The 17,170-nt window shown below is 42.5% G+C and overlaps 1 protein-coding gene across 2 annotated transcripts in view; it reads left to right on the forward strand.

Annotated features, from left to right (window-relative positions):
- Positions 1 to 17,170, forward strand: part of MTUS1 (microtubule associated scaffold protein 1) — an 86,938-nt gene that overhangs the window by 18,193 nt on the left and 51,575 nt on the right. The window contains exons 3-6 of one of the 2 annotated variants that reach the window (XM_081208712.1): positions 1,516 to 1,701; positions 9,439 to 9,573; positions 13,189 to 13,293; positions 15,013 to 15,063. In XM_081208712.1, coding sequence (XP_081064838.1) covers positions 1,516 to 1,701; positions 9,439 to 9,573; positions 13,189 to 13,293; positions 15,013 to 15,063 — 477 coding nt within the window. The remainder of the gene's footprint in view (positions 1 to 1,515; positions 1,702 to 9,438; positions 9,574 to 13,188; positions 13,294 to 15,012; positions 15,064 to 17,170) is intronic. The other variant, XM_081208713.1, reaches the window with a different exon arrangement.

Raw genomic sequence — 17,170 nt, forward strand, 5'->3', positions numbered from 1 at the left:
TGGCGCAGGAAGTGGCTGGAGGGTCCAAGACGAGCAACGCCGCCAGGAGGAAGTGAGGGAGAGACGGACATGGACATTTTCGGGGACGACCCTGGTTTCGAGCACGGCGGCACAGAGATGGAAGCGGAGGTGACTGTCGTCGACGAGAGCAGGGAGGAAGAACCGGAAGACTTCAGATGGAGGCCCGCCACGGGAAGCGACCGATATCCGACGTTCGTCCCTTTGCAACAGCAGCCCCCAGCTCCAGCACCGGAAGGAGGGGAGGGGGGAATGGGGGGCTTCGAGGGGGGGATGGATGTCAGGGGTTTAGGAGCAGAGGCACGGGCAAGGGAGGAAACAGAGAGCGAAGGGGAGGAAGCAGAAGAAAAGATGAGTGATGACGACGACCCGAGATCTCCTAGTCTTTCCAGTGAATCAGAGGATTCACAGAAAGGAGCACCAGTGGCCAGGGCAAGGGGGGAGTCAAGGGGGGCACCCCAGGAAGATAGAGCCAGAAGGGACTCAGGGGGGAGCAGCTGGAAATCGGGACCAGCGTCACCGCCAGGAAGCAGGGAAGAGGAAGGGAGCCAGGGGGGAAGCGCTGGCAGCTCGCCACAGGAGGGAGGGCATGAGTCAGGAGTGGCCACACCTCCATCGGGGAGTGAAGAAACGGTTAAGAGGAAGGTGGAAGGTTGGGCGCGCGCGCCAAGTTCAAATGCAGAGGAAGGCGGCGCAGTAAGCAGCCCCGAAAGGGAACCAGGTCCTAAAGCCCGGCGCAAGGAGGCAGGAGGGTCCGGGTCAGCGTCAGAAGAATCCCGGAAGGAAGAAGCCCCGGGGGGTAGAGGGACCCAGAGGAGGACAGTCAGGCGGAAAAGGTGGAGCAAGGCTAGGATATTAAGTTGGTGCACAAGGGGCGGAGATTCAGACGGAGCTTCGCCGATCTAGCTACTAGACGTAGAGTTTGCGCGCAGCAGCGTGAGAATGGAAACTGTAATTCAATAAAGACTTTTACTTAATGATCGCTGGCTAGCGTGATCCTCTGTGAGCTAGGATCTTCAAGCAGCTCTGACACATACGCTTCAGGTTACAGACTCCGCTAACCCAGAAATAGTGCCTCGGGTTAAGAACTTTGCTTCAGGATGAGAACAGAAATCGCACGCTGGCGGGGCAGCGGGAGGCTGCATTAGCTAAAGTGGTGCTTCAGGTTAAGAACAGTTTCAGGTTAAGAATGGATCTCTGGAACGAATTAAGTACTTAACCCGAGGTACCACTGTATTTGCCTACATTGTACATCCTTATTTTGGGATATTTTAACACAAAACAGCTCTCCAGAATCACACCTGTTAGCTGTCATGATTTTTAGCTTCTGCCACATCATGATATTTATTCTTACGTATGTAGATCTCCCCAGCTTACTAATGCCTTAATGAGACAAAAGCAATGCTTTTTATTTTATTTTTTTAAAAAAACAACTGTTTTAGAGATTACTACTATTGTAATCTTTGTTAGTGACTCACTCCCTTTTTATGCTAGCAGGAACAGAAACGTGTTCTCCCAAGGGGAGGCTTGCATCTGTGAAAGCCTTGCCAGGATCTTGGACCAGTTCTGCTAAGCCGAGTCCCAAATCAAAAGTGCCTGTCAAAGGACAAGGAATACGGAGAACACCTAGCATTTCCTCTGTCAGTAGCACTCAGAGTGACCAAAGTACACGCAGCAATAATTGTAAGTCATTTTTTGTTAATCCATCTCTTTTTTTTTTTTAAAAAAAGATAATTTGAATAAAACCCTAAACGGCTTAAGTCTGTCCTTATGGAACTGATGGTGTTGTGGCTGTCCTCATCCTTGTAATGTTAACCTAAATAACAGGTAGAAAACAGTAACTGGAAAATGCTCATGTTGTTGGACCCCCTGATGTTTGCAAATGTGTACCCATGTCACTGAGCAGGCAACACAATCCACCAAAGACAATGGAAATAACTTGTGGTTTAAGACTAGCTTTCGTTGTAGTACGCGGTCTTTATGTACAACATTGTTCCTTTCTGATTTTACAGCAGGTGTCTTCGTTTTGTTAGGCTTTCAAAATAAGTTGCTGCTTACGAGCTTAGACCAATTTTTACAAGCACGCCGTTTAAGTACCATTAAGGAATTAATACTAAACAGCTCCCTGACAAAGCTTAACTGTTGCCTGCTTTGATACTGCCTTAAATTGTAGGGATTTTTTTTGGGGGGGGGTGTAGCAATGGTGCTACATATTGAAGCCGCTCAAATCTTCTATGTAGAGAGGAGAGATATTATGCTAAAACCTTGCTGAGCTGAGGAGGCAAACTGCAGAACAGCTTTTTTTATATATTTATTGCATTTATTGCATTTCCCTTTACTTACTCTTTCCTTTAAAACAAATATTCCCTGTGTACTATTTTCTTTAAAAACATTTAAATTTTGCAGCATTCATCTCTCCTACAAACAGATTGGCTCTGAACAGACAGCCATGTTGGGGGGTTTTTTTTGGCTGCACAGTTTACTACGGTGCCTGACTCACCTAAGGAGGTTGTAAATGCTGCTCTGTTCCGTTTTTTCTTATACTCTGCTCGTAACAAAGGGGAGGTCTTTTTGCTTCATAACAAAGAAATGTAGTGGTCTCCTTTTCAGATTAATTGACGACTCTTTCTTAGCTTGATGGCTAGTTGGCTTAATCTGTTTTGTCTCCTGCCTTGAAGCTTACAATTTTTTTCCACTCTAATTCACTAAGAGCAAGCGTGGGGAATACGAGAGAGGGTTGAACATGGCTGCAGTCTTTCGGGCTTTGAGCTTGCTTTGATCATTTTAAATGACTATACCAGGAGGACTTCGCAGTTGCACAGAAACTGACTTTTCTCCTCATATTTTCACCAATTCTACCCTAACGCCACCGGCAGATTCAAGGAGCCACTGTGATATTACCTTATTGACCTTGCTGGTAGTGGGATCTTACAGCTTTTGTATAATCCCTTTGTTAGCCACATTTACTGGGAGAAGAAGTAGGTGATCATCCTTTTTAAAATATATATATGTGTGTGTATATTCAGGGGCAGAATGTGTTGACTTATTGAATAAAATGAATGTGTTAATTCTGCATGTGTTAATTCAGCATTGCTTTTTAAAATTGTGATTTAGGGAGAGGGGGAGGAGGATGAATGTGTTCAGTTTCTGTCTAACAAATGTAAGCCTGACCTGCCGTCTAGAGCCGTAATCAAATCTGGGGGATATTTTAGCCGAATGCATTTCCAACTGTAGAGCTTTGTTGTTTGGATATTGCATCCTTTCTCCCCCCCTTTTTTATTTCAGACTTAATTTCACACCCACTCCTTCCCAAATGTGTGTGTTTGTGTGTGTGTGTGAATGTATGACTTTACTGAGCACAGTTTGGAATCAGACGCATCAACAGCCCACCATACAATCTTACACTGATACATTTTTGGAGCATTCTAAGGTCAAAGTAAGATGCTTGTTCACTAAAGCGGTTGGAATTTAAAAAAACCACAGTGCATATCTGTAAAACAACCTTTTTCTTAAAGCAAGTGTAAAGTAACAATTCTGTTGCTTTGTGTGCCCAATTCTTTGTTTTTTTCTTCTCTCTCTCTTTTTAAATCTAGTTTCTGTAGTGTGTGTGTGTTTTGAGATTGGGCTGTTCTTTCATTCTCTTCCCCCCCAACCCCTGCCCATCAGCCACCACCACCAGTTTTAAGGAAACTGCCTTCCCTTCAGCAATGGTTGAAACTGAGTTTATGCAGAGTTTTTAATAGAACTGTTCTTGTGCTATAGTCAGGGATGGTGTTTCAGATATGCTGGAGAGGGCAATGAGATGAGGAAGGAAGAAAAAGGCTGCCTCCTGCATAACTTGTACCAGAACAGCATTATTATTTTCATTATTAGCCTCTTTTGGGGGGGGGGGCGGGATTGCTGAAATGACATGAACAAAATAAAATATAAATGTATTAAAATCAATTAAAAACCAAATTTAAACTATGTACCATCCAAGAATACAGTAAGGACTAGTCCTCCCCCCTCTCCACATGCCCCCAGAGTGTGGGTTGATAATAATAATAATATTTATACCCCACCTATCTGGCAACAGAATATTAAAAACACAATAAAACATCACATTAAAAACTTCCCTAAACAGGGCTGCCTTCAGATGTCTTCTAAAAGTCAGATAATTGTTTATTTCCTTGACATCTGGTGGGAGGGCGTTCCACGGGGTGGGCACCACTACCAAGAAGGCCCTCTGCATGGTTCTCTGTAACCTCGCAGTGAGGGAACTGCCAGAAGGCCCTCGGAGCTGGACCTCAGTGTCCGGGCTGAACAATGGGGGTGGAGACGCTCCTTCAGGTCTACTGGGCTTAGCCTGGTGCCTCAAAACGGACAGTGATGGTGCCAGACATGGAGAGCATTCCACAGACTGGGAACCACTACTGAAGGAGTTTGTTCTCACATCTCTACCCTCTGCACCTCTCTTAGATGTAGCACACAGAAAAGGGCCTTTGATGAAGGCTGTAGGGTCTGGGCTGGTTCATGTGGGGGGGTATAGTCTTTGAGGTCCTAAAATGCACTTTGAATTGAGCCTGGAAACTTAACCATTAGCCAGTACAGTTGTTCCAGAAGTAGTGTCATAGGCTCAGATTTTCTGGTCCCAGTTACTAACCTACTCTCTGAATTTGCCTTAGCTGTAGCTTCCAAATTGTCTTCAAAGGCAGCCCCACATATAATGCATTGCAGTAATCTAACCTAGATCTTACTTGTGCATAGACAGCTGAAGCTAGATTATATTAACTATTGGCAAGTTTATAAAGTGTGTTTTCCTCCTTGCAGTGGAACAGTTGTGTTCTCAACAAATAGAGTAAACTATGTCTTCATTAACAAGACTGAGAATGACCACTGGGCTTGGAATGCTTACAGAAATGAATGTTGGCATTTGCACAGCAAAATTGTTATTTTGCTGGGTTATCTTAAATTCTGATAAGCCTGGCATGTACAGGTTTTGCCTCCAAACAACTCAGCAATTGGCCTTAGCTTAAGGTAGTCAATTTCTCACATAAGTATTGGAATATTTTTTCTTATTCTTTTAGTGATGCAACAATATGGAAAGGTTAAGCCTGAAAATTAATAGGTTGTAGGGCTCATTTAGCCAGCTTCTGTCTTGAACAGGCTGATCTGTCCATCTCGGGTAGCAAGATACACGTGGAAGATGAAAATCTGGTCCATTTTTCTTGCTGTATTTCCTGGCCACTGAGAAGGTACAGAAAATGATATACTCCTGAAAAGTAAGCTAAGTCAGCAGCCTGCATGCTATTAATTGGTTATTACCATCCTGGCATAGGCTAAATCACCACTGAGGACATTTGAAAATGATTTGATTGCACATTTCATTCAGGCATATTAGTTTATATTACACTGTGCTAATTCCCTTTGAACGGTATCTTTAAACACTGTTACGGTAACAAGATTCTTTGCAAAGACCCAGTGCATTGCTATCACTAAACTAGGTCAGTAGACCACTCTTTCATCATTATGAGTTCTGACATGCAGCAAGTCTTGCAGACTTGAAACATCAGTTTTGCATTGCCAGCAAACATGTATTCTAAATGTAATTAAATGGGCCTTCTTTAAAAAAGATTAAAAAAAACCATTGACATGCACTGAAGGTTTTGTGAGTTAGGGCCATGGGAAGGAGAGTAAGTTGAGAAAGCCCGTAGCCTTATTTGACAGACTTGTGTTCTGCTTGACTAGACTGTTGTACTCATCTAATCTGAGTAAACACATTTGTAATATGGTTTTAAGTCACCTGTGCAGGATGGTGTTTTTAAAAAGTGTTATATTTTGGGGGTTTTTAAAAAAAATGTTGGAACTGTGCTATGTTGAAGAAACCAAGTGCCATGCTGTCTTTCTCTATATGTATCTATCAATACCACAAGATCGTTATCTGAGTCCCATCTCTGTGTGCCCCCTCTGAAGGAGGTCAGGAGGGTAGAAAGGAAAGAAAGTGCGTTTTATGTGGTACTCTCTCCATTTATTAAATGCTCTCCTTAAGAGGTCTATCTGATGCCAGCCTTGTCATCATTTGGGTGCCAAGCAGAGGTGTTTTGTTTTCCCAGGCATTTGGGCAGCACCAATTATATAGTTATACAGTTAAAGCTTTTTTAAAAACAAAACAAAACAAAAAACTAAGCTTCTGTGATTTTTATTTATTGTAGGGTTTTTTCTTGGCTGTAAATCACTTTAGGTGGGAAGCAATACACAAATTGAACAACCGAAGCTAAACTAACAAGGTGTAATGATAGAATAGCCTAAATGTTTTTGCAGCAACACAAGCAGGAGTAGGCAAAACTAAGTCTCGGGGGCCGGATCTGGCCCAATCGCCTTGTAAATCCGGCCTGTGGATGGTCCGGGAATCAGCGTATTTTTACATGAGTAGAATGTATGCATTTATGTAAAATGCATCTCTAGGTTATAGGAATTCATTCATATTTTTTTTCAAAATATAGTCCAGCCCCCCACAAGGTCTGAGCGACAGTGGACAGGCCCCCTGCTGAAAAAGTTTGCTGACCCCTGTATTTATCACCAAGTGCCACAACAAAGAAAGAGTGTTTGGAGGACTGTAAATAATTTAAATACTAGAGCCACTTTCTGCTTCATTTAATAGATGTTTGTGTTATTGTCTGACCATATGTTTTCTGTAACATTCAAAGGGGTTTTACACATCACGGTAAACATGACCCTGGGGTCTGGACTAGTTGAGTGGTTGATCTGCACTGCTTGAAATGTGAATGTCTTTCAAAAATTATAGCATAGATATGCCTGGCCAGTTGTAGAAAATTGGGGACAATTCTATTCCGTAATTTGTGAAGTTATCTCTTAGTTCGTTCAAAATGAAGATAGTGGATGTCAAAATGTCCAAAAAGCAGTGCTTTTTTCTGGGGGGGGGGGACACAGGGGGACGCATACCCCTAAACATTTTGTGAATCTAAGTTTGGCCTCATTGAGAGGCAGTATTTCAATATGAGTAGGAAAATGAGAGTACCCCTAAACATTTTTTTAAAGAAAAAAGCACTGATTAGAAGTATGTGATTATTTTTTTTAATCTACCAGATTCTTCTGAAATGAGTGGCTCTTAGCTATGGAAAGCTGCATGCCAACGCTTTCATGACTTCTTTAAGAATTATTGTCAAACGATTTTCACCAAAATCCCATATGCTGCCCAAATGAGCAGTTTCCCTTATTGTCCCACATTCTGTATAATGTCCAGCCTTGTGTTAAAAAACACTGAAACACTAAGCATACAACAGTCACAGTGAACAATAGGAGCATCGTGCTAGGGATCTTACTGTGACCATAGAGAAAAAGAAGTCCAGACAGTACACTGGTGCTTCCTATTTTACAGGTGCTGTTTTTGTGTTTCAAGCATGTGGTGTCTGAGTATCCATATGGAGGCTTTCATGGCTGTCTGCTTGACGGTTGTTGTTTTTTCCTAAATCCAGCAGAACAAAATTCCCTTTCCCATTTCTTGGTGTTGCATTCCCTTTCCACCAAGGTAAATTGTGTTGGTGCAAAATAAGGGCACGATCTTAAAATAAAGTGAGCAGGCTTTTAAATAGAGTTTCGGACTAAAGAATGAACAATGTAGAAGTCCTCAACATAGCTGGATTGCTGTAGTTGTCAAATACCTGCAGTAAGGGGACTGGGATTTGGCTGCTCCTGCAAATGTGGCTACACATCTCCTGCCAACCCTATCAAGTAGGGTTTTGATACTGGTGTAAATCATGATCCAGTCAGAAGGAACGTGAGCAGGCTGAAGTTATGCACAGGAGAAGGAAGGGGTTGTGATCTCCCATGACTTAAGAGATCAGGAATGTTGTATGTACACATGCCTTTATTGTGGCAGAAGCTTTTTGCAGGCTAGGGCACATTTTATAAGATACATACATGTTTTATTTCCTTGTGATCATGTGCTGTATATAGCAGGTATGAGCTGCAAGCGGTATTGTTCCAGGATTTTTTTAATCCTTCATTTTTGGTTAATGGGCATCATGCCCTTGGCTTTGCTATTTGCAAGCAAAGCCCCAGTGGGAGATACTTTTTGCAGTATGTTAGAGAGGAGTGAAGAAGCATCTCAGAAAGTGAGTGCTATTTTCATATGAAGCAAAAATCGAAAGTTTTTTTCCTAAAATGACTAGTGGTAGACATCTGGAGTTGGTGTGTTTCCTCCAGCTTCCTCTTCTCCACTCCTTAGCGGTGCTCGGATCACTGACAACGGTGGCTCACTTTGTTTAAAAATAGGAATTTCTCAACAGGGAAAACTTTGTAAAAACTCTACCTTTTTTCATGAGGACGTTATATGGAGAGTGGTATGAATAAGGATGCAGAAGGGATACACTAAATATTGGGCAGTCTCTGAGATTAAGAAAGTGTCTATATAAGCTAATAATAGTGGGAAGAATAATGTAATGATGCAACTATAGTGCCAAATAAATGAACAGTCCAGGGAAGCAGATCCATTGTGTAGGGTAACAGGGAAATTATAAAGGAACAACAATTATAGAGGGAGGAAAATACAGTGGTGCCTCGCAAGACGAAATTAATCCGTTCCGCGAGTCTCTTCATCTTGCGGTTTTTTCGTCTTGCGAAGCACGGCTATTAGTGGCTTAGTGGCTATTAACGGCTTAGCGGCTTTAAGAAAAAGGAAACAAACTTGCAAGAACTCGCAAGACGTTTCGTCTTGCGAAGCAAGCCCATAGGGAAATTCATCTTGCGGAACGACTCAAAAAACGGAAAACTCTTTCGTCTAGCGAGTTTTTCGTCTTGCGAGGCATTCGTCTTGCGGGGCACCACTGTAAATCTGTAGCAAGAATAATTTTGGAACTCCTTTTGGGAGAGTACTGTAATGAAAACATGGTAGCTTGTCTCAGTCCTCTTACAATAACCACATAAAGTTAGAAAATACACTATGGCATTGTTAAACCAGATATGCATCTTTGTATGAGGGATGCTTCCCTACAAGTAAGTGTTTGTGTGTTGGAGACGGGTGGATTGACTAAATCTATGTACACAAATGGAGCACATGCCTGTTACATTGTAATTATTTACACAACGGTTTTGTAGTTGTTTCTTTTGGTCCCTAGGTCTAGGTATGAGCAGCCCATCAGCAATGATAGATGGGGTTCCACTTTCAAACTTTGTGGCACCTGATGCCTGTTGACTCTCCATGTACAGATATATTTCTAACAACAGAGGATAATACTTGATACATCTGAAAGTGTATTCCATAATAAATTTGTTAGTCTTCAAGCTGCCACAAGTCTTGTTGTGTTTGCTGCTGCACCATAAGAGCAAAAAGAGTTTCAAGTGTTGAACATTTGGCATGTTTTTAATTGGTATGTGGTACTTAAACTGAACTTCTTTATGGCTTGTATTTTTCCTTTATAGCTACAAGTGCCACAATTATAATCAGAAATGGAGAGTGGCCTTCGAAGTCGTCTTGTCAGAATGGCACAGCTGAATCCATCTTTCTAAAGCCCATTCCTAGGCCGAGAGTGCTTTCCCTGAAAAGCACCCCGAAAGGTATCTCATCTCTTAAGCTTGCTGACTTCACTTTTATTCAAGCAGCTCCCATGTCTTTGCTGCCACTTCATCCCAGCCTTTGTCCCCCCCCCCAGACAGGAATAAATCTGGCAGGGGTGGTGGGGCTCAATTAAATCTTAGATCCCAGGCCCTTGGAATAATGTGCCCTGCATTGGCCAGCCTGTTCCCTTAAAATTTGCTGAGAGTGTAAATAGAGCCCACAGCCCCTTGCCTCTCCCGGAGAACATCTGATCTTTAACAACCCTGATCCTAAGCTGCAGTAGCATGGACCAAAATGATCTTGGCATGTGGGAATTTACAAGAGTTACTGAGCTTGGCCACCATACGCATCAAACCCAGAAATCAAAACTATGCAGTTTTATATAAAATGGGAGGAAGGGAAGGACACAAAGGGTCAAAACAGAATACTGACAATCAGAGCTCTGTGGCTAAAAATTTGACTGATCCCAAGCTATTGGTTTGATGATAGCATACGTGTTCTCAGTCTACTTAGGAGTGTGGTTGCAGGCTCTACAATAGTCAGTGATAGAGAAACATAGAATTGTAGAGTTGTAAGGGACCACAAGGCTCATATAGTCTTACCAATATATTTCCTGGACCCCTACATTAGGAGGGGGACGGACCCTGATGTGAGGGCAGGGACAAAGACTCGTCGTTGGTCAGGCAGTCTCCAGTGAAGCAGAACCCAGACATTTTGACAGGTAGAGGTTTGCCGTCCCTCTGGGATCAGAGGAAGATGGCTATCTCAGGTGTGAATTGTCACCGGGATCTCCCATCTCCCTGCCAGATAGTTTAAAATATATATATTATGGCTCTGAAGGCTTTAGTGGCAAATCCATCTAGCCTTGCTCAGGAGGGGTAGGAGGAGACCAGTGCCTTGCATGACAAGCCCTACGTTCTGAGATTTATTACCCTTGCAAGCTTAAAAATAGAAAAGAATGGGATATTTTAATTTTTAAAAACAGGCATATGTTTTCCTTCAGTAAGCAATATGAGATGAGGAAGCTACCAAATCGCCACCAAGGAAGCACATGCTGGAACGTTGATGAATGATTGTCCAACTGTAGCTGAGGAGTACGTCTGCTTGTTTAAATACCAGCAGTGTACTAGTTTCTGTACAAACCATAGAAGTGCATAGTCCCAGCCAAGAATTCTTACAGGTCACGCTAGGCAGCTGAAATCAGTGGAAGGGAAAAGGTCAGGGGCTAATTAAATGACTGCCATGTGATCTCTTCCAGCACAAGATTAAAATAGGTGATAATCTTTGTGGATGGGGGAAGAGACCCCTGAAACTGTTGCAGCTGCATTTCTTAGCCTTAAATGACGGGGGGGGGGGGAGAGCCTAATGTCTTCGTAATGATTTTTCTAAGCTGGAAAGCAGTGTTCTTTCCAGTTCAGGCAAAGTCCAGTATGGTAACTTAGACAAGGACTGACCACATCTACCAAAAATCTCTGTAGGCAGAAGAAATAATCAGAATCCTGAATATGGATCCCCCCCAATAAATCATATGGAACGTTCTTGATCTACCTGGAAAACACCTGATCAATTGCCGGCAGTATTGTCACAGAACCTTGATTAGTTCCAGGTGTGATCTGGAACCCAGCAGAATGTAGTCACTTCTGCTGATAAATTAAAAGTACAATTAGTTGCAGTCTTGTGTGGGAGAGAGAAAAGTCTTAGGGCTGTTTGGATGGTACCTTCTCTTTATAGGGGGGGGGGCATAAGCATGCAAACCCAACTTGCTCTCCTGAACTTGCTGCACGTAAAAGTTGGGTGGGGAGAGAAGTACTGTCCAAACAGTCTTTCTAGGCATCGTGGGACTGGTGTTGCTACTCTGTGTACTTCCCCCCATTACCCTTTGTAATTTCTAGTTGAATAGAAAGCATGATGAGACTGACACCATGTTGGGCATTGTCCCATCTCCAACTCAGTGCTGCACAATATGCATTATGTCCTTCTAGGCCTTATCGGGGGAAGGGGGTCGACATGGTGTGGCAGCAGTATATATACATATATACATATATACATATATACATATACATACATATATCACACCACCACCCTGCACAAATAAACTCCGTAGCCAAGACTCTCATCTCCAGAACCAAACGCCTGGCTGACAAAGACCACTTGACAACTGAGTTACAGAATCTCTCAAATGTGTTAATCGCCAACGGATACCAGCAAAACAGGGTTACGAAGCTAATCCAAAAAGAAACACCCCCCAAAAACCAAGACACAGAAGAAAACAATGGCATGGCCCTCCTTCCTTATATCAAGGGCACTACAGATAAAATTAGCAAAATCCTCCATAAACACAATATCAAAACAGCCTTTTGCACCAACCAAAAAATAGCCAATATCCTCAGAAACCCAAAAGATAAAATCCAGTTAGAAAACCAAGGGGTCTATGAAATACCCTGCAAAGTCTGCCCAGCCACGTACATTGGACAAACAAACAGACGAATAAATGCACGTATCGCAGAACACAAGAATGCCGTCAAAAAAGAAGAAAAAACTTCCTCTCTTTACCAACACATGAAAGAAACAGGACACGAAATTAATTTTGCAGATTCCAAATTGCTCTTTAACATGGAACATCACCAAAAGAGAATAATCATGGAAGCCATCGAGATAGAGAAACACCCTCACAACATGAACAAGCGTGACGACACGTCCCGCCTGCCAGACATCTGGAAATTAGCCCTCCCCACAAAAACCGACACCAGAACCAGAGGCACACAGAACGCCATCTCCAATCAACCACACCAGACCCAAACCCAGACCCTCTCCACAGATAAATTACAGACACCATCCAGTAGCCAAACCATAGTGGCACCTCCGGATGCTGCACCCCCCTGCAATCCCTACACAGATCTGGCTGGCACAGGGCACAAAACCACAGCTCGCCCCTATACACGAAGCCAAGCCAGAGCACAACTAAGTGCAGTACAGCCATCTTCTCAGAAAAACTCTTCACAAGGTCAAGAGGTCAAGACACGAAAGCTTTAGCAACTAATCCACACCTAATGACCCTCCTAAGTGGTACTCAGAATATCACTCAAGTAATCACTCAAGATATCCCTCAAGTAATTAATGAACAAAAGAAGAAAAGGCACATTAACCTAGGAACTTCCTATCTGCCCAGAACGTTGGAGGCTATACACCACACCCCCTCAACAGTATTTATAGGAACTCAAACACTGAGATCCTGCTCTGTTCTAGTAACAAGAAGCCGAAAGCACCAGCCTGAAGATGACGAGTGAGACCTCGTCGAAACGTCGCCTAGACACCCCAACTCTTACACGGGAAGACACCCGAAGACACCAAAACCTACATTCCTGTACCCGTGAAAATCTACGAAAGCATATATATATATATGTATATATATATATATATATATCATTAGGAGTACAGGTAGTTGCCTTATACTGAGTCAAATCATTGATCCATCGAGCTCGGCATTGTCTACACTGCTGAGTGGCTTTCTAAGGTGTCAGGTGGTTCGTATAAAGTTTACAGATGCATTGGATACTTTCATTATAGCAACGTCTAATTTATTTGTGGGGGTGTCTTTTTCCTTTTTTTAAAAGGAGTGAAAAGCAAGTTGAGCTCAGTGAGCCAATGTCTGCCAAAATCTTCTGGGGCACTTCTTCCAGGAAGGAAAACCAGAGATGCAAGAGGGAATCAGCAGCTGGGTAAAGTATTAGTCTCATTTTTGTTTTCTTGGTGTTATTAGTTAAGGTTATAAGTTCATCTGTGTTATCTCCAACATCATTTCTATCCAAATGGCTCATGGATGAATTAACTGGCATGGTGCTTATACAATATACAATCAGACCTGTGTTAGGAAACATGACTTGTCTTGGATTTTGCAGATTTTGCTCAACCCTGGGCATCTAAGCACTGGTGTTGACTAAGGCAAGTGTACCTGTGTGTTTTTCCCCATTTACTTTAAAACTTAAGTGTATGCTTATTCCACTGAGTGGAAATGCTTACTGGTGCATGTAAGAATTGTTGTATTCTATGATGGCAGTATCCATTTTGCTATTTGTTCCACCTAGGGAACTAAATTTGTAGATAAATGTTGTGGATAAAGTAATAGGTTTCCAAACATCTATTAAAGGTAAAGGTACCCCTGCCCGTACGGGCCAGTCTTGCCAGACTCTAGGGTTGTGTGCCCATCTCACTCAAGAGGCCGGGGGCCAGCGCTGTCCGAAGACACTTCCGGGTCACGTGGCCAGCGTGACATCGCTGCTCTGGCGAACCAGAGCCGCACACGGAAACACCGTTTACCTTCCCGCTTGTAAGCGGTCCCTATTTATCTACTTGCACCCGGGGGTGCTTTCGAACTGCTAGGTTGGCAGGCGCTGGGACCGAACGACGGGAGCGCACCCCGCCGCAGGGATTCGAACCGCCGACCTTTCGATCGGCAAGCCCTAGGTGCTGAGGCTTTTACCCACAGCGCCACCTGCGTCCCCATCTATTGCATCTATTACAAACCTGCAAAAACAGTGCTGACTTTCATTCATTTAAGTTAATTGTGCAGAACGGGGAAGGGTTTTTTAAAAGGAAGTTCAGAATGATGCATAGCAGCATGAGGAACCATGCATATATTAACCTAATTTTGTTACCTAGTCTCAGAATAGTGGCGGTGGTTGTTTTTTTTTTAAGGAGCATTTCTTCTTATATAGAGAGAAAAGAGAAAATGTGCAGAAATCAAGGCTTATGCCTTTAAACATGGAATAATACATGATAATGCTAACAGTGAAACAGTATGCAGTATTACAGTTTGGAAAAGCCTGTCTTCCTAGTGATAATTGCATATTCACAATTGCCGATAACATACCATGTCACTTCTCAGCAAGGCAAAATGTATAATTGGGAAGATTTAGCATATCCCTGCTTCTTAAATCCACTCACTGTATGACCAAGTACTTTAAAGGGAGCCTGAAGAGTTTAAAGATAATCCACTTAAGCCCAAATATATATGCTTCATACAAGCACATGTAACAGTTGCCTGGCAGCTCCTTCCTAGCTGGAGAAACTACTTTGAGTAGTGCGGGCAATAGTTACCTGCCTGTAACTCCAGCTGTTAGTTATTTGCCTCAACCCTACAAATTTCACATGCATGGGTTCCCTCCAAACATGCACATGAAATCCCGAGTTGCTCGGGAGAATGAAATAATTTGGAGTACAGTCCTGAGAGGGGCAAGTGTCCCTCCAACTTACCCACCTTTTGAAGTAGCATTTTCTGTGTTTTTTGTTTGGTATTGGTTTTATAGAATGAGCCATTGGGCTACGTTTGGGTATGTTGCCTTTGAGTAGTAGCTTGATCCATAAGGCTAGTGTGTGTTCATTTTATTTCCTTTTTAAAAAGAGTATGACAGTTCAAGTTACGTTTTTGTCTTTTGCAGGACCTTCAGGACAAAATGTACCTCGAAGTTTATTGTCTACATTCAGTTCTGGTAAGTTCAATCACTCCCTTCTGTTCCTAAAAGTATTGTGCTAGCAAGGAGGAGTTCCAGTCCTGATCCTAAGTATATTTTATGATGGTATTCTGGGTGAAGCAGTTGGCAAAAACTTTAGTGTTTTTTGTTTCCTGCACCTTTTTTGATATGAGACTTTCATACTGGTAGTATGACATCTCTGTTGTCCAAGCATGGGAAACCTGTGACCCTCCAGCAAATGTCTTTATCATTTGCTACAAACAGAAGTTATGGTTCCATTCCCCACTGAGAGTCTTCCAGTGTGGGTTGAGTGCTGAAATTAGGTTTAATTCTGTTTCCAGAGCTTGGTTGGGGGAAAAGCTCATGGGGAGAGGCAAGGCAGGGAGTGTGTTCAGCACCCTTTCTGCTCATTAACTTTTGCCTCACATCCTCCTTGCTTCATACATGATTTGGGTGGGCCTGCTGCCAGAATTCCATCTAATTTGGCCCTGATTCTTAACTCTGTTTTTTTTAATAAGGCTTAATTCCTCCCCTGCAAATGCCCCTTATGTTATTTTTAATCTTTTCCTCCCTCCAACTGAGCTCTGAAACCAGAGGCAACTTTAGCTGAGGAAAATCAGGAGGGCTGCAGGTCATTCATAGGTAGCATACACATACGGTAAGAAATAAAATAATACCTGTTGTTGGTCCTCTCTACCCTCTTTTGTGTTAGCTTGGCGCAAACACTCTTATCAACACGTTTGCCAATGTTGTAATCAATCTACAGAACACTAATTCATTCTCCAATGGGAGTTCCCATCCTATTCTAACTATAGCAGCTTCAGGGGGGCATATTGTGTTGGGACTGTGGCATGGGAGGAAAGAGTTAACAGCTCCACTGCAACTCTGTCCCTGATTGGCTCACCCACATGCACCTGCTATTTAATCTCTAAATCATGCAGGTGACAAGTTTCCCATCACGTTCAGGTTGACATACAGCTTAGAGAACCAAATGTACTTTACCAATCAGACCAGCTAAACTGAGGTTCTGAATCCTGTGTAGCATATAAGAAAGTATTTGAACTAAAAAGTTGGAGTTGATAGCATGTGATGTAATAATTTTGTATGTAATGGCAAATATAATTTGTCATTGAGCAACATAACCTTCATATATTTATCTTTGATTGTGGTCTGCAGTGTAGAGGTTAAGCCAGCAATTGGCATGTAGTAAGATGTTCACTTGCCATTTCCAAGTCTTGTACACCTGCCTTCAGTTTTAGAGTTCAGCATTTGGCGAAACCTTCATTTACCTTAATGGTTCCGTGTGTCAACGAAGAGTGATGAATGGCATGTGCTGAATTAGAAGTGCTACTTATAACATGAAATGTTAATTATAGATGCCTTAGTGATACTGGATTCCTCAACGCATAGGTCTAAAAAGGTTCCTAGCGTTGTCAATTGCTCTTGAAGGCTTCTTCCTGTTGACTCGGTAGTTCAATGTTAATCATGATTTACTCAAACTGATTCTCTCTTTATTGAATCAGGATTAATTGGTAGACCCAAAATATTAATGGACGTGAGCAGACTAAGAGTTATTCTGTATATGCAGCATGAGACAAATATTTGCACAACAGTAGCTCTGCAGATGTTAACCACATTTCCTGACACCTAGTAAATGCCTCATGGAGCAGTGTTGCAATGATAATTGTATAGGACTCCACACAGTATTTAAGCATTATGTTTACATCTAGGAATTCCTGCATTGCAGGGGGTTGGACTAGATGATCCTTGGGGTCCCTTCCAAATCTACAATTCTATGATTCTATGAAATCAAAGGCTCCTGTAAATGATGGAAATGTTTTTAGGTAAATTTCACATGAAAAGAGTTGCTGTGTCTTTCGGGCCATGTACTCAGATGTGATTGGATTATTATTTTTCTGAGATTAGATTGGACAGTGAGATTCTGAGAGCAGTTGAGCCATTGGCGTGAAGGTGGAAGATTCAGTTAGGCAGTTGGCAGCTTTGGGTTGATGGATGAAAAAGGGAGAGCTTGGAAAATGAGGATAGGAGCATTCTTGTACCTAGTATATATTGACTGTGAGGTCTGGGCCTTGTAATATAAGGAAGTTAGCAATAAATTGGATTG

This window comes from Podarcis bocagei, assembly GCF_964188305.1.
Source record: "Podarcis bocagei genome assembly, chromosome: 9".
In the NCBI taxonomy this organism is placed as follows: domain Eukaryota; kingdom Metazoa; phylum Chordata; class Lepidosauria; order Squamata; family Lacertidae; genus Podarcis; species Podarcis bocagei.